Source organism: Vicia villosa, unplaced genomic scaffold, assembly GCF_029867415.1.
Source record: "Vicia villosa cultivar HV-30 ecotype Madison, WI unplaced genomic scaffold, Vvil1.0 ctg.001080F_1_1_3, whole genome shotgun sequence".
In the NCBI taxonomy this organism is placed as follows: domain Eukaryota; kingdom Viridiplantae; phylum Streptophyta; class Magnoliopsida; order Fabales; family Fabaceae; genus Vicia; species Vicia villosa.
Genome location: NW_026705474.1, coordinates 263,413 through 282,451, shown reverse-complemented (window position 1 = coordinate 282,451; position 19,039 = coordinate 263,413). Strand labels below are relative to the sequence as shown.

Genomic DNA, 19,039 nt, shown 5'->3' with positions numbered 1-19,039 from the left:
TAGAGGAAAAAATTGTATGTAAATAGAAATGCGTTTTAATTAATTGTCTAAATGTGTTTTATTTGACGATTTTATTTGTGTCAATGCATAGTTAGAGGAGACGAAAAGTGAGGAAACCTCACTTCCAGTACATGTGTTGTGGAAGGAAGCTCGTGTGGGCAAGAATCAAGCTATCGATCCCGATGTTCAAAGAGTTTATGCTGAATGTGTAAGTATAACACTGTGTCTTTAATTAAGTCAAATGTTTTTTAATATATAAATGATTTTTTATCTCCACTAATAATTATTGAAATGTAAATGAATTACAGGAGACCTTGTCGCAATCGGTATCCACCGGTGAGGACCAGGATGATAGGAGCGTACTTAGTAGAGCACTAGATGCTCCTGAGTATCCCGGTCGGGTGAGGGGTAAAGGTCATGGTGTGACTCCAACCTTTTTTTACAAGCATCCTAGGAGAAGATCAAATCCTACCAATGAAGAAGTGTTGCAAAAATTACAGGAATTGCAAGCACAAGTCTCTGAATTGCAAAGAGATAAAGATACATATATGAGAGAAAAGTGCAACACTTCATCGGTGAAAGAAACTAGTGATAAGGCTAGTATCAACTGTCAAAGGAAATTTCCTGAGGTAATTATAAATTTTTTTCCTTACAAATTGTTCTATTTTATTAATGATAATGACTTTATATTTACTATTGGTTTAGGGCATTTCATCTTGCCAACTATACTTATTGTCACCGAATTATCGCCTAGTTGGCAAGGGAAAAGTGAACAACACTTTGGGAGATTTACTTCACCATAGACCGCTCCCGGATGGACACTTGAAAGTATCGGTGGATGTTGTATTAGATCATGATGCGATGCTACCGGTACCTGACATTGTCTCAAAGACGACATTGCTGCGAGATGCAATTGGATCATTTGTTGCACGGCCCTCGGAGCTCATTACCATTAGTGATGAGGTATATTAAAAATGATTATGAATCATTTAGTTTTCGAATGTCAATTCTGCATCATTTATTAATTATTTTTTACATTTTAATTTTAGACTGCTCCTACAAAACCCGCAATTAAGGGTAAAGGGATTTTATAGGAGGAGGAGTCTGTTGCATCAATAAAAGAGGTACATTTAAAGTGTTAATATATAATCTGAATCTAAAACTGCATGATTTTATATTTTACCTAACTTATATGATTTTTAGGCATCTTCTCGGGAGTCACAACAAGTGATGCAGCCAGTTCGTAGCGTACCACCCACACTGGTCCTCCGAAGCCAGCGGCAAAAAAAGGCGGTGCTTTTGTGCCTCAATACCGGACGACGCTCGGAACAATTTTTGATATGTCCGATATGAAGGATGGAGCTCTCCGTAATATCAATATGGATGAAGGTATCTTTGGTGTTGAATTCATGTCAATTATTGCAATAGATGACTTGGAAGAAATTTTTACGCATGAACAACTAGGCGTCGCTAATATGCACTCATACATCCGGTAATAATCACTCATCCGATATATTCTTTTCACATTTCAATGAAAATAATCTAATGTTTATTATGTGTGGTTATTTAAGGTTGTTGTATGACAGAGTGTTGCGCGGGACTGCATTGTCAAACAGATTCCGTTTCGTGTCTTCCGCCCATTGCAGCGGAATGACAATTGCTTCGGAACCGGAATCAGTTAGACGACGCTTAGTCGATAGATTCATGTCCACCAGCAATACAGAAAGTCTGCATCTTTGGGCGTATAATACCCGACCAGTAGGGTTAGTTTCTCATTCTTGGTTCATCTAATCTCTGTTTCTTTTGTGTATAGCAAAATTTTCATATAACCTATTGTTTTAATTTATAGAGCACACTAGTTGTTGCTTTCCATCAACCCTATAAGGGAAGTGGTGTATTATTTGAATTCGGTAAATGGTGACTGGACCAATTATCCGGCTATGAAGGAAATCATTGATTTGTAAGTGGGATCGTTCTAAATATTCGTTTATATTTATATATTTAATTATTTGTGAGATTGATCTAAACACATGCTTTTATATATTTGTTAGATCAATACAAGTGTTCCGAAGTCAACGGGACGCACAGGTATCCCGGACTAAATCAAACAACATTACTTGGATCAAAGTGCAGGTACAATATTTTTCACAATTTTGCTTATAATATTTATGCTACTTGATAAAACAAGACAACTATTAAATCTTATTGGTTTTTCTATGTAGTGTCCGCAACAGCGAAACAGTTCAGATTGCGGATACTTTGTTTTGAGGTTTATGAAAGAAATCCTTCAGGCGAATCAATTAGATATTCCGCTCACGGTATGAATTTATAACTTAAGATAATTTCATATAATTTATTACATTTAACTAAATCATTCATTTTATGTTTTTGTTTTGTAGTACTTTGACGAATTCTGTGCTGCTTCGTACCCGAGACTTAAGTTGGAAGAAATCAAAGAGGATTTGTGTCAATTTTATATTCAGCAACTTTTCATGTAGGATTTGTGTCGATTTGAAGTATAATATTGTTGATGTTACTGATTTGGTTTATAATGATGTATATATATAATTTTGGATATTATAATGGTGTTATATTAGTATATATATATATATTGTCCTACCTATGGTTGAAAATATATCGTCGAAAATATATTACAGGTCGAAAATATTACAGGTTTAAAACATATTACAGGTCGAAAATATTACAGGTCGACTGGGAGGCTTAAATTACAGGCTGCACATTAAAATACCTCATTTAGCAAAGACAACACTTTTAAAAAGCGCTCTTAAAGGTCCACCTACGAAAGCGCTTTTTAGTAAAAGCGCTGCCAAAGATTAAAAAAAAAAACATAAAAATAAAAAAACGCAACCTACGAAAGCGATTTTGGAAAAGCGCTCTTATAGGGGGGGCTACCAGAGCGTTTTTTCTAGAAAAAGCGCTCTCAAAGGGGGGGATACCATAGCGCTTTTCTGGAAAAGCGCTCTTATAAGGGAACTACCAGAGCGCTTTTTCCAGAAAAGCGCTCTTATAGGGGGGTCTACCAGAGCGCTTTTTCCAGAAAAGCGCTCTTATAGGGGGGGTCTACCAGAGCGCTTTCAGAAGCGCTTTTGTTACCTACACCAGCGCTGGCTTTCACAGCGCTTTTAAAGCCCAAAATAAGCGCTTTCGTAGGCCTTCCGTGTTGTAGTGTTGTGTTTTGTTTTCAAACGATGTGGGACTAAAAGTGTACTGAAGCAACACAAAATTGCATTTCAAATGGTTGCACCCAAACCACCACCACCTGATCATCAACCACAACACACATCTTCTACTCAAGATCAAACGGTGGTGCCTTCTCTTTTTGGTTTTAACCCATCACGATGATAGCACAAATAACAACAACAATAACTCCATAGGTTTATCCATGATAATAACATGGCTGAGAAACCAACCACCCCCAGAAAACAACACCACCAACAACAATGAAAATGGAGCAGCACGTGTGCAGACACTATCACTCTCCATGAGTACTGGTTCCACAGTCAAGCTCATCAGTGCCTCTTCTAAAAGGTAACTCAACGAACGGTACTATACATTCAACACTACTAACTTGATTGAGGAATATTTTTTTATTAATTAATAGTATACATTGCACCACTACTAGGCTATATTATTATTTGAGGCTCCCCCATGCAAGGGGTACTTTATCTTCAGAGACCTACTGACATTGATGATGCCAATTCAACTATCCATTTTTCATCTAAAGAGCTAGGGGAGGAAAACTGCACTAGATATAAGTATATTATCAAGACTAAACAATAATATTATCAAAATTGCATGATGCTGCAAACAGAGAGTAGATTCAAAATAGGATGGTATGTTGTTGTCGAAGAGTATGATGATGTTGAGAAGGGTGTCGAGTGGATGGAGCCACAAGGCCTTACACCGGCTGTCCGTGTCAGAGAGTATGTTGTTGTTGTTGTCTTGAAATTTTTGATGGAGTTGAACAAGTAGCTTGGAGAGTTTGACGTGAAAATCTGGATGGAGTTGAACAAGTAGCTTGTGATTGAATCTTCTAAAAAAATCACAATTACTTATCTCTTAAATGTGCTCCTCTCTCTACATAGATTTGAAACACCACATTGTGAGACAAGAGTAATGCATACGTTGGTGTTATCTTCGGTTTAGCATGTCACAGGCATATAAAAACTTGTATGCTCCACCTTTAAAGTTTTAAAGCTATTAAGAAAGCTTCCAATAAGAGTCAAAACAATGATGGAGTTAAGGTGGAAGTTAAAGTGGAAGGTATGTTTCATGAGTATTGAATGAAAGTTATCGCCCCTTCATTTTTTGCTGAATGTAAAAATCTGTGAGTTTGAGAATTTTGAACAACTAAATCTATGTTTTATCTCTCGAGAATTTCATTACATTAATTTTGTTCTTGAAATATTATTACATTATTTTTGTTCGTGAGAGATGATATTTTGATCACATTTTGGAAAATATACCAGATATGAGGTTTACTAATATTGCTTATGGAGTTTAATCCTAAACAAACTATGGGATAGCAAAAGCTTATAAAGCTCACAGTTCTGCATGGCACATGTTTGTAGTGAAAGCTGATAATCTTTAGAAAAATTATCTATGCACGATGAAAAAAGAGTCACATATGTAGTTTATTGTTCTAAGAAAGTGTTGTATATTATTCAATAAAAATGATGAACATGAATATTTCCCTCACTCCACTTGCTGCCCTCATATATCCACTTAGTGACAGAACTAGTGTCCCACATCGAGTAGTTGACAGGATAATCCAAAGAATGGAGAAAATGCTTATGAATTGAAAAGAGTTTGTAGAAGTGATAGAAACTTAGTCCCACATCGGTTATTTCATTTTTCTTTGGATAATAAATTTTTCCTATATCTTCAAAAAGATTTGGAATATCAATTCTATTATTATATCTAAAGGTAATACTATGGTGAGAATTAGTTAATGCATAATTAACACAATAAGTGATTGAAAATATTTTATCTCCTGATCTCATTAAATTTCCTCTAAGGAATTTGTGTTCAAGAGTTAAAGTTTGCTCTAATCTTTGAGTATTTAAAGGTATTCCAATATTTGGATGTATTTCAAATTTTAGTTTACCATAAGCTAAATTTCCTTCTACTACTCCAAGTATTTTATCTACTGGGTCTGTAATTCTATCATCTTTTATTATTAGTTCTATGGGAGAATTTATTCCTTCTTGAAAAGTTGCTTTGATTAATACTTGCACTGCTCCTATATGAATATATCCTATTTTATTTCTATGTTCATCTTTCTTTATTTTTTTCTTGAGTTCCACAAGTTTCTTTTTATTTAATAATTGTATATAGGTATGTCCTTGGGCATCTGCTATATCTGTTGGGGTTTCATTAATTATTTTACCATAATATATAATATTATCCTTTTGGTTAAATCTTTTCATTATTCCTCCAATTCTATCATTTCTCTTCATATTTGCATCCTTAGATAAATCTAAGTATTCCTTTTATATTTTTTGAAATAAGGATGGATCTATTAAAATATTTCCTTCGTAATTTCCATCTTCTTCAGTAATATGTAAATGCTCTATATTATTTATTATTTCTTTTTCCGTTTTTGTTATGCTAGACATATAAGAAAATTATAACACTTAATAAAAGTAAGTAAGTAAAGAAATTATACATGATCATGATTTCTTCTGAAATTTTGGTCCACCGCTGCTTCCGTAAGTTTATGTGAGATAGTTGATTAATAGATATATATGTTGTGTAATTTAATTGAATGATTCTTGAATAAGTAGAAACATGGTTTTATTGATATAAGTTTATGTTACAACAATGCACACAAAAGGTGCCAAGCTAAATCCTAAAAGGATTAGCATATGTTTCTAAAGAGAAACTTACACAAAGGTTGTTTTCTACAACTTTCCTCTTCCCATTGTACAAGCACTTATTTATAGCCCTAAACACACATTATAATATTATTTTCTATTCACAATAATGCATAGTACTATTCATCTATAGTACTACTTATTTAAGACACTTAAACATTACATGACAAATGACTTTACTTTTTATCTACTTCATGACTCTATTATTACTTCCCATTATCCTCATCTTCATGACTCTATTATTGCTTTCCTTTATCCTCATCTTTATGACTCTATTATTGCTTCATCCTTGTCCTCATCCTTAAGACACATGGACTTTTCTAGACACTTAGTCACTTCCATGGCATCTTTTTCTTGAAAACATCTTTCACATGCATGATTTTCACTCTTTTATATTTGAACATAACTCCTTAAGTACACATGGATTATAATTCATTGTCTCCTTATCAAATGCGTAGAATGGTAGCTCAAAAGATGTGAATAGATGGATATCTCTATCCTTTAGTACCTTTCTACTTGTTTAGTAAGTGATCATCATCATACATTTCTTCTTTTGAGTCATCTCTTAAAGGAAATTGATTATTGCTTACTCCAATGAAGACAAAGTGCTTGGCTGGTTGATTCGTTGTAAAATCCGGATAGGCTGAATAAAATTTTAAATAAATATTTCTTTCTCTAGCAATATTCTTTTTAAAATTCTGGACTGATTCTTTAAAATTATATGGGAAAAGATTAATTTCTTCCAGATTTTTACTTAAATAAAGGCATCCAATAAGTCCAAATTGGAACATATTAAATGTTAGTAACTGGGATGCTCCTGGTGTAATTATAGCTTTTACTCCAAAAAGCTTTCTATCCACCATATAGAAACAATTAATATTTTCTTTCTCGGTCCAGTAAGTAAGTCTTTTTAAATTCTCCTTAAATTTTTCTTCAGAGAATTTAACCTGATTTTCATGCTCTTTTTGAGACATAATTGGCAAATTATCCCTGGAAGAAGGAATTCTTCCTAAGATTTTCATGGATGTTCTTTCTGGTGCATTATTCTTTGTTGTTTCTGAAAAAGTTCTTGGGCCAAGATAAATCTCTTTTCTTGATTTTTCTGAATCTCTATGATCATTCATTGCTTTTTTAGCTTCTTCTTTGGTGGCATACCCTTTATAAGTAACTCCTGAGATTTTTGTACAGTGAGGGGCTGCTTTGTACCATTCATCATAAATTCTTGGAAATGGTCTGTTAAATACTGCATACCATTTCTTAGGTTCTTTTAATTTAATCTCTTCAAGTGGATTCTTCATTCTAAGTTGAGATTTTATAATTTCTATTTCCTTATCGATTAATTATACTTCCTTTCCAATTAGTTCTTGCTCTATTATTTTGTGAATTCTTAGTGCTTCTTTTAACTCCAATTGTTGTTTCAAAATTTCTTCTGAGATTCGTTCCATTCTCTAGAAAGTATATCTCCAAGTACATTCTTTTTGCCTTTAATGTGAGTAATTGCGTAATTATATTCAGCTAGTTTCATCTGCCATCTTATAAGCCTGCCTTGCTTGTAAGTTCCTTTATGATTAATATTTTTGAAACCTGCAACATAAGTAGAATCGGTTCTAACAATAAATTCTTTATCAAGAACATAAATTCGATGTTTTTCTAACATCCGAATTAATGCTAATGTTTCTTTTTCATGAGTAGGATAATTAATTTCACTGTTTGAAAAGGTTCCAGACATATATCTGCATAGTAATTCTTTCTTTTGGCCAGGGGGCTTAGCCTTCATAACACCTCCCCAACATTCATTTGATGCGTCAGTTTTAATAATAATTAGATCATCATCTGATGGATGATATAATTCAGGAAGATCTTGACATAAATTTTTTAATTTAGTAATAAGTATTTCGTCTTCTTCGGTCCATGACCAAATAGCATCCTTCTTAAGTTTTTGTTAAAGTAATTTTCTTTCAGCTGCAAGATTTTTAATAAAACCTTCATTTGAAATATATGTTAGTAATCCAAGAAATCTTTGTAATTCCTTTTTGTCTTTTAGTTTAGTGGGAAAATTTTGAAGTTTTTCTAATACATGTTTTTGCATTATTATTTTCCCCTTTTCAATTTCTAATCCTAAATAATTGATTTTATTTTGAGCTACTATAGCTTTTTTCTTACTTAATACTACTCCATGTTCTAAACACCTAAGTACTAATTCTACTTTTTTAAAGTGATCATCTAGATCCTTATTTGAAAAAACTAATATATCATCAATATCAATAAGACAAAAATCTTTGAATTCTTTAAGGATAGAATCTATCTTGCGTTGGAAAATACATGGTGATTGTTTCATTCCCATTGGAAGAACATTTCATTCATATTGACCTTGAGGACAACTAAATGCTGTTAAAGCTTTAGATTCTTCTGATAATCTTATTTGATAAAATCCAGTTTTACAATCAAAAGTACTAAACCAGTTCATATTTCAAACTCTTTCAATAATTAAATCCTTTCTGGGAAGAAAATACGCATCTCCTTCCATAGCATCATTTATTTGTTTATAATTAATTACCATTCTTCTATTTCCTCTTTTAATCTCATTATCATTTTCAACATAAAACTCGTATATGGAATCATTATAGAATTAACTATTTTTAAAACAAAAAATGGTCTATTGAAGAAAAAGTTTATGGAATTATTATAAAATTTAATAATTGTTAAATATTATAAAAACTAATTAATTAATATCTTAAAGATATACTTATAATGTTTCGAAAGAAATATCTACGGAGAATTGGTAAAATTTACTATTTTATAATTATTATATAGATTTATTCAATAATTTGTTAAAAATATACGAATTGATCATACCTAATTAGACGGATCTTCGTGATCTGCATATGACTGGGTTTTGGTAAACTTGAGGGGTGTACCTGCAAGGTACTCCGATGCCAAAGTGAAAAGAGAGAGCAATCAGAGTGCAAGTACAAGATAAGAGTGAGAATGAATGAAGTTACGTGACACTCTAGTGAAAGAGGGTATTTATAGCCCCCAGCGTTAGGCCAAGATCTCACCAATGGACCGGATACCTATGCCCAATTCGGAGATTGCCAGGATTCTACATGTGTAGTGGAGACCAGTACGTGGTCTTTATCCTAGGTCAACCACTCTGAATGTTAATGGGAGACGCGGTCTTGTAGGGAGTGTGTGGACTCTACTTTATTCGGGGGCAGGAAGCCTTGCTCGGGCGAATCCTGCCTGACTGAGGATTAGTTGTTTTGTTAAGTTAGATGTATTGTCACTTACGCCCGTCAGACGGGCAAGGGGGAAGTCCCCTCGAGACGAGGAGTGAGGCCAGACCTTTCCTTGGGCAAAGAAGGGTTTGGGCCTTTCGCTATGATATGGCCAGGAGCCGACCCAGTCTAAAACAGAAGCCCCCCCAGTTATAGTTTTCGGGCACAGAGCTGTGACTTTGTATTTTCTCGACAATGCTTTATGTGGCGTATGTCGGGGAATTCCTCTCATTAGTGACAGTCGGGAGGAAAATTCCCCGCCAGGTGGAAAACTTTCGCGGGGAAAGGGAAACGGTAGCGTGTGGCAGACATTTGGTGACGTGGCAACGCATTAAGAGTGTAATGATGGCCTAGGGACTAGGGTCATAATGATGGCGGCGATTGGGATGAGGCGTGTCATCCGACGTGGTGTTTCACCTTCCGTGCAGAGTCTATAAAAAGGAGTAAAACCCGATCATTTAGGGTTTTACGCTCCTAAAACTCTCTCAAATTTTCTCTGTTCTCTATTAAATCACCGCTTCCAATGGATATTGCTGATAACGCGATCGTTCACCTATTTCCAACATGCAATCCTCAGGTATGCTATTCTAATCTCTCTTTAGTTAGATTTCGATCCTAGGACGCTTCTGTGTTTTGGGCGAGTCTGTCCTCGGCGTCTTCATCCTTTTTAGATGTGATCAAGAACACTAGGTTTAATGGGTTTTAGGGGATTTGTAGGAGATTCCGCGCGAGGAATCCACTTCCTCGACAGATTGATAGGATTCATGTTTTTTCTGTGGAAAGGAACATAGAATGGCTAGTTATCCTCAGGGGGTTTATGATTTTCCTCGGGCTATTCGTGTTATTCCCCGAAAAATTCATGTTTTTCCCTAGTAGATTATGTCTCGCTTTCGGGAAACGTATCCCACAGGCCGGGACATTGATGTTTTATCTCGGTTGAATTTACCTTGCCCTCGGGAGGCGCATCCCGTGCTTGTCACATTCGACCGCTTGCTCTTTGTATTCATGAATACGCCCGAGTTAAGTCTAAAGTATCCTTGTTCGAACATCGCTCGAGGAGCTGGATAAGGGTTCGGTCGGGGGCCTCTGGTGCCCCCCACTCCACCCTTTCACTTGTCTTGAAGTGGAAGGATGGATTTGGTATAATGTCAAATTCACTTATTTTCCTCTACATGCAGGTGATATGGCCGCCTAGGAGGAAGTACTTCTTTCGTCTGAATCCGAGGAAGAACCCATGTTGTTCGACTCCGTGACAGATCCTGGTTTGGATTGGGTTTCCGAGGAACCGCGGGGATAGCCTCGCGCTATGCTAATTCTCTAGTCGCAGCTTTCCGGGCGGTTGAAGATAGGGCCCCCAGTAGTCCAAGGAATTGGGATGTCAGTTGCCTGTCTGTGACCAAGAGGATATGCTCCAGGTTTAGCGGTGATCGATTCGCCATGTATGAATATGTTTTCAAGGAGATAGGATTTCGACTTCCCTTCACTAGCTTTCAAATCGTTGTGCTCGCTAATCTTAACCTAGCGCCTTCCCAACTTCATCGAAACGCCTTTGCTTTTATGCAGGTTCTTTAGTGTTTGAATTTGAGAACAAAAGAGAATGAGGGGATGTTGTCGTGGGTTTAATGTTAAGCCCTAATTCACATATGAATCTTCGAAAAAGCCCACACGTTAAAAACCGTGGGTGTATTCGGGGATACATCTTCGAAACACCGTGATCTTAACAAAAAGATGTTTCGGAGATGCATCTTCAAAAACGCCCCTAAAAAATTAGAATGTGATGCATTCGGATATGTATCTCCGAATTCAAAAGGGAAAAAATTAAATAAACAAAATATGTTTAATATTATTTATTTAATAAAACAAATGTTGGTTTTTTAGTTGACCAAAGAAAATGTCCATAGAAGGAATTAATTAATTTATATTTTAAATTACCATATTAAAACATTATTCTTTTATTTTATAGGAGTCAACATTTGACTAATCTTTGACTAGTCACCGTTACTAATATTTTACCAGTGCTTTCCTATTCTAAATGATGACTATGCTTTTCTCCTGTATATTGAAATGAGAGATAAACAAACACATTTTTTTTTTATAATCTTCTCACTCTCAAGCGTAAAACTCCTCCGTTTTATACCCGAATGAATTCCATACTTTGAAACCCCTTTCTCTCTCTCTCTCTCACCCTCTTCTTCTTCCTATCTCCTTAGCCACAATCTCTCCCTTTGAAAATTTTGTACAGCAACAACAACCCTATTGTTCTCAAGAAAATACTATGACTAACAAGAAAATTGATTTTTCTTCACTTTCACACACTGTCATCCCTTTCCAAGTCAACCTTACTCCCTCCCAAAAATATTTTCAAACATTAACTGAGGTTGATTACTTTAAGAATTACAACGACAATGATCGCAATAAGGTTGATGTCTCTCTATCTGCCTCTACCGCTGCTGTCTCTGTCCTTGACATTGATCATACCAACATGCCGTCTTTGTTGGATTTCAAACTAAGCGTGAGTGATTCATAATTCAAGTAGTCCTTTTATTGTGGTTTTTTTGTTTATCGCAATAAATTGTTGGTAAGTTTTGAATCTTTTGATTTATTATCTCAATTATTTTAAGATCACTTTAATTTGTAATTATTTTTAATTAATAGATTGGCAGTGGTCTCGATCAAAATCATCTCGCTACCAATGATGCTAGTGATCAAGATGATAATGACATTTCATCTAAATTCGATCACGAAAACACTAAGAATGAGGTAAAGTTTATGATTATATTAATACATAGTTTAATTTAATGAAATTTAACAATGTTTTTCTTTTATTCTGAGTCATGATTTTAAATTTTTGTTGTGCTGTGGTTATGCTGTAAATCATTGTATTGCGTAAAATGTCAGCGATGACGTTTCAATAGTAGTTTTGATGTGGTTACATTGAGGGTGCAATTATGGTTTAAGAGACACAATTGAGTGTTTTTTTATGTGATGATATTTGAAATCTATGAACTGTTTTTTTAGATGGCTGTTCTTCGAGGCAAACTTGCTCGAATGAAAATGGAAAATTGTCGATCGAGTTTCATGCTTGATCAGCTTCAAACACAGTATGATACCTTGCAAATACGTTTTGAGAAAATGAAGCAGGACAAGAAGGCCGAGAAAGTTGAACAACAAGAAGGGTTTGATAGAAAACTTGGAAATAAAAGGAAATTTGAGAACGATGGAGTATCAGTTTCAAGAGATTTTTTGGAGTCTGGATTGGCTATTAATGCAGATATTGGGGTGGATCGTGAACCCTCTTCTTCAAGAACAAGAAATTATGATGGATTGGGATCCACGCCTGAGAACAACATTGAAGTTGCCTCCAAAGAGTTAGTCCTAACTAAGAATGGGAAAGTTAGTGATGAAGAAAAGAATGACTATGGTAAAGGAACTAAAGGAGAGGATAATCATGTTGGTCATGCTGAGAGATTTCAAAACCCGAGTCCTCTAAACTATGCTCCAAACTTTGTTAATGATGATTCAACTGATGTTGCTGCAATCTTGATGAGAGCTATAGAGTTTCTATTAGAGCTAGATAAGATGGAATCATGGTAAATATGTCAGAAATGTGTAACATAGTTTTAAATTGCAAGTAGCAATACTTTTTAATCTATACAATTTTGTAACGAGAAATTATTGTTATTTATTAGGTTTCTGATGGATGCAAGTGGAGGAAGTATGGACAGAAAATAGTGAAAGGAGACCCGAGTCCTCGTGCTTATTATAGGTGCAGCATGGTTAGGGGTTGCCCAGTTAGAAAACAGGTAGGCTTTCTCCTTTAAGATTTAAACATAATTAATGCATCAGAACCCCAATTCCATAGCAGTCGCATAGACATTAAAATTTCTAATTGTTGCCTAAATTGTTAGATAGTATTAATTAAAATTTTGTATTATGTCATTAACTTCATATATATGTGCTCAATTAACTGTAATTTAAGACTACATACACAATGAATAACATCAATTATTGACATGACATGCATTTCACTAGGTTCAATATGACTAATAGTAATATTAACTCGATATGTGTTTCATCTTTCAAGTATATTGCTTCCATATAAAGTTGACTCATATCTCGTAAGATCGTGAGTTCATATGTCAGGATAAGAAATTTATTGGTGGATACACTTTTAAGCATGTGTATACAAAAGTTTGTTATGCATTGAAAATAAATTTTTTATATAGAGTTCAAAATTTACAGGTACAAAAGTGTGCTAAAGACAAAAAAGTGGTAATCACAACATATGAAGGCTATCATAACCATACTTTACCTCCAGCAGCAATGGAAATGGCACAAATAACTGCAGCAGCGGCAAGAATGCTTCTTTTAGAATCAACTTCAAGCAAAGATGAAACAACAAATGCAACTATTCCTGGTTCTACAAGTCTCGCAACTATCTCAACTTCTGCACCATTTCGGTCAATAACACTTGACTTTACACAAACTCCAAATCCTCTACAACTCCAAATGCCTCAAAAATAGTTACAAGTTCATTTGCCTCAACAAATAACTTATCCTATTCTACAAAATAACATTCAATATATAACTTATCGTAAATTGAGATTAAAGAGTATTTTTCAATCAATCTTGAAATTAAAGATCAAGTTATAATCAACACAAACACAAGGAAAAATCATTAAGATCGATGAATAATGAGAGAACAATTAGATTCATTTAATCTATAACTATATATAAAGAGGATACGAGATTTTGGGCTGGCCTATTTTTATTCCCATTTTACCCTTTAAAATACAATTTATTTTATTTTAAAAAATAAGTTGCTTATAAAATGGTGCATTCTTTTAAAAGAAATCTAACTGCCTAACCACGTCATTACATGTAGAGAAAATTAAGTTACCAGGAAAAAATAGAAGAAAATAATGGTAACTACATCATCTCTTGCATATACCTTATTCTTTCTCTTATGACACTGAATCTTTCACGTTCTTTTAATTCAAAACCGCTCCATACAACATGTATACAATGTGTTTTTAAATTGTCACTAATTTCAACTTGTATGCATTGTATAAGACCTCTAATTATTTTGACACTAATTTTTTATAACTTCATATTCTATATCTCTATTTTGTAATTTCGAACTAACTTGCATCTCAAAAAAATTTAGATTCTTTTTTTTTACCAATTTCACTTTGTTTATATTTTCTCCTCCCTGTCTCAAGTGTGTGGCTCCATATTATATTCGGTTAGTTCACTGTTACAATCTTTTATTACTCTTAAATTTCATCTATTCTCAACTTTTTTACTGATATTAAAGAAAAGAATGTTTCAAGTAACAGTGGAGACTATATTGTTTCACTTCAATTTTTACATTGTTGGTCAAATTGATCCAAGAGTAACAATGGCTTTGAAGTATATTAACAAAGTAAACGTAGGAGTACCCAGTCTGCTATGCTAAAATAGTCCACCCCAGTAGTGTTACATAGTATTAAAAAACCCTGTGACATAATTCCAAACATGAATTAAGCTTTCTCGAAAACTTGAATAATGAATAGAATTGGCAAAATTATAAAAACTATGTAAACACCTAACTACCAAATATTGTTTATCAAGGTAGAGTGGTACGTAGCAAACATGCCTAGATTTGTTATTAACTCTCCAAAGTAGAGTAATTTTAATGATAAACTAATTGTTAACATTGTTTCGATATTAAGTAAATTTCCACAAACGAATTCATTGGGCAATTGGGCGATAAAAATAACAACAGGATGGATTATCATGGAACTCCTAGGATGATTTTTAATGAGCATATGATACACTTTATAGGTAAAAATTTACACACTCTCTATGGTTGTAAGCATATGTCCTATTATACAGCATTTTTTTTTAATAAGCAATGGAATTAAAGGGAGCAAAAGGGTTGCTCCACCCCAATACAAAGAAAGTTACTCAACAAAACACAAAAGAGGTTGAGTATTCCAACTATAAAAATTACAACAAGGCAATTTCTTATAAAAAGAATTTAGCCAACTCCATGAAACAAAAATTATCTCCGACATGCACTCTATGAAGCTAAAGGACTCATTTCTAAATAAAATAGCATTACGCTTTAACCATAAGGTCCAAATCGTTGCTATCCAAACCACCGCCATTATGACTCTTATAGACGGGCACTTAATCTTGGCACAATTGTAGAAGAAGTCTATGAAATCTTTTAAAGACAAAAAATCCCCGCCTCCAAGCCACATAAAGGCTCTACGCCAAATTCCGATAGTCACTTCACAATTTGAAAAGAGATGCACAATATTTTCCTCCTCCTTTGAACATAAAACACAAATAGAATCTCCCCCTTCATTCAAAATTCCACGGCTCACTAAGTTGTCTTTTGTTGCAATTCTATTATGGAAAAATCTCCAACAAAAAATTGAATTCTCGAAGGCACTTATAAATTCCAAAGATGAACATATGCCCTAACCTTCTCTTCGGCCAACGGCAGACCCGAAATCTTTCCTTTGAAAAAGTCGTAACAAGATTTAACCGTGAAAACTCCTTCCGTATTAAGCCTCCAACTAAACGTATCATCTTCATCCTTCTTTAAACTGTAACTATCCATGTCGGAACGAAGCGCTTGAAGAGCAATGAATAAAGCTGCATTGGCCGGGTCAGTTGCTGTCATTGATGGTTGAACCTGGGACTGCCCAGCAGGGAAATCAGCACCAGCAGAACCACGGACAGCAGCAGCAAGCTGCAGATCCGAAACCTCCCTGAGCAGTGCCGGAACAACACCTTCTGCAGTGAAAATGGATCGGAAATTCCACTTCCAGCGCCCATCCAAGAAAGAACCAGCAGCGGACACCTGTTGCAAGTGGTTAGCGGCCAAGGAAAAAAGAGTAGGAAAGTTTTTCATTAAGGATTGCTTCCCGATCCAATCCGCATACCACATAGGAGTAGAATCCCCACATCCCACTTTGACTCGGATGACACTAGAGAAATTATCCACAAGAAGATTTTCATAGTTATCCGACAAAATAAGATCTCTCCACCACATTGAATCATTTTTGTCCACCAACGAGACATCTCCTACCAAAACCTTAAGTTTCACATTACCGTAACGCGCTTCTAAAAGATCCCGCCAAACCGCATCTTTATTCGTAAGAATACGCCATTTCCATTTGCTAAGTAAAGCCACGTTCAAAATCTCCATATTTTTGACACCCAAACCTCCCTCTTCTCGACTTTTGCATACCGTGTCCCAACATATCCAATTAACGGAACGCTTTAGCTCACCTCGTCCCCAAAGAAATTTACGTTGAATAGAGCACACCTCATTTAAAATCTTTTTAGGACCCTTGTAAAAAGAAAGAGTATAAATCGGTAAAGCATTAATGACCGAATTGATGAGAACCACCCTCCCCGCCATACTAAGATTTATACCTTTCGAAGACGATAATCTCTTCTTAAACGTCAAAATGAAATCCTTCCACATAGAAAGTTTCCTAGGATTATCTCCAACCCTCACTCCTAGAAACTTAAAAGGTAAGGACCCGACTTTACAAGAAAGGAAGAAAGCCGCAGCATCCATAAACCAATTACCCACATTAACTCCAAACAAATTACTCTTATGAAAATTAATCCGTAAACCGGACATCATCTCAAAGCCTCTAAATATTACTTTTAAGCTCCACAAATTTGCCAAATCGCACTCTGCAAAAATCAAAGTATCATCCGCGAATTGTAACAAATCCACCTCCTTGTTTTCATTAATTTTAAAGCCACGGAAATCTCCCAAAGCCTTGCTTCTATACATCAATGCCGTGAGTACTTCCATCACAAGAACAAACACAAAAGGGGACAAAGGATCACCTTGACGGAGACCTTTCTCCACCACAAAATCTTTAGTCGCACTTCCATTGACAAGCACCGAAAGCGTATTAGTAAAGATGCTACTATCTATCCACTTCAACCATCTATTTCCAAAACCCATACGTTTGAAGACATATCTAGCAAAGTTCCAACTCACTCTATCATAAGCCTTCTCAAAGTCAACCTTCAAAACCATACAACTCCTCCGTTCCCTTTTAGCTAAATCAAGAACCTAATTAGCTAGAAGGACTCTGTCCGAAATATTTCTACCCGGAATTATGGTGTCGTTTTCTTTTACCTCCCCGTTTCACTTGGGAGGACGGCACGCTAAACCCTTCACGCGAAATTTGGAAGGAGAATGCGCTAGTGGTGGGATGAATTTTATTTCAGTTCTTCCTACGATATCACACGAACTTTCTTATTTGTCCTACGAGTAGGAAAGGGGAAAAAAGATCTCAACTAAACCCTAGGAGTTTGCTAAGTGTGGGGATTTCACCTAGACTAGAAATTCTGGAGTCCGGGAGGTCGGTTATACATAGGGAAGTGTTTAAACACCCTACATATCTGTAGTACTCTACAGGAACCTTCTCTGTGTCATTTGTGATTGTGTTTGCTGCTAATGATTGGGAAAGTTTCTCCTTTGTGTTAGGAGAAGGAATTGATTTGATTAAAGAAAAGACAGACAGATAGACAGACTGACTATTTTTGGTATTTTATTAGCTCGCTGAGATTCCTTGTGAACCTCATGCCTACATATCCCTAGTGGAAGTCAGAGCTTAATGTAGTTCGGGGAACTAACTAGGGAAATTAATTGTTTTTGGTGCCTTGCTTGAAGCTCAAGGTTGAAGCTTGGAATTAAATCTCTGTTTACAGTAAAGAGACATGAAATCATCTTTACAGAGAGGTATTAGTACTATTCTACCACAAACATTTAAAAGTGACAGAAAAGCTAAAAAAAATGATGTTTCATTAAGAGGGGAGTCTACTTGGTTGATCAAGTATGACAGCCATCGTGCCTCTAAAATGAAAGAAAGATGCTCGTCCAAATTAGGGAAAGTGTACAAGTCAGGGGATGTGCCAGAGCATGTCTTTCAGAGTCCTAAATGGGAGACTTTGAATGAAATTGAAATTGAAATGTTTGTTTGTTTGAATGTGGTAGAGTAGTAAAAATATCTCTCTATAGAGATAAGCTATGTCTATCTACTGTATAAAAGATTTGAATTTAGCTGGCTTGTATGAGGCCCAAGCTTGAGGCTTTTTGATTGATTAATTACTATTATTGACTCTGGGAGATGACTCCACTGGGGATTAATTACAGGGTATTTTAGTGTTCTGTACAAAGCCCAGAATTGAGGCTGACTCTACTTAGGGAGACTCTATTTATGTGCCTTGTACAAAGCCCAAGGTTGTGGCTAACTGTTGAGGATAATTGAATGAATGACTCTATTTTATATGCCTTGTACAAAGCCCAAGGTTGTGGCTGACTCTAGCTAGGGAAAACATTATTTTCTGCCTTGTACAAAGCCCAAGGTTGTGGCGGACTCTTAAATAAACTGAGTATGGATGACTCTATGGGGAAAGGATCCTAGGTGTTAGGAATCTTTGACACATGAAAGTATGGTTTATCTGCCTTGTACAAAGCCCAAGGTTGTGGCTACTGAATGATGAAGAACTCACTGGGGAGACTCTATTATTTGCCTTGTACAATGCCCAAGGTTGAGGCTGACTCTTGACAGGGGAGTTTTATTGTTTGGGTGCCTTGTATGAAGCCCAAGGTTGAGGCTAACTGTTTTTGTTGGTTTTGACTCTACTGAGGAGGTTTTATTTATTGAAAGACTGTTTTTCTTTGGAAGCTAACCCTTTCCAGGGATTTTGACTCAGCTGGTGAATTTGTCTGTTAAAAGACTGACTTTATCATGTTTTTTGGAGGCTGACCCTTTCCAGGGGTTTTGACTCTTTTGGGGAAATTATCTCCTAAGAGAAATGAATCTTTATTCTTTT

The 19,039-nt window shown here is 35.4% G+C and overlaps 1 protein-coding gene across 1 annotated transcript; it reads left to right on the top strand.

The window, feature by feature from the left end:
- Positions 1 to 11,450: 11,450 nt before the first annotated feature.
- Positions 11,451 to 13,699, top strand: LOC131633150 (probable WRKY transcription factor 31). The gene is made up of 5 exons (XM_058903869.1): positions 11,451 to 11,687; positions 11,831 to 11,935; positions 12,194 to 12,765; positions 13,260 to 13,293; positions 13,418 to 13,699. The coding sequence occupies exons 1-5, from the start codon at positions 11,451 to 11,453 to the stop codon at positions 13,697 to 13,699; spliced, it is 1,230 nt and encodes a 409-aa protein (XP_058759852.1).
- Positions 13,700 to 19,039: the final 5,340 nt, after the last annotated feature.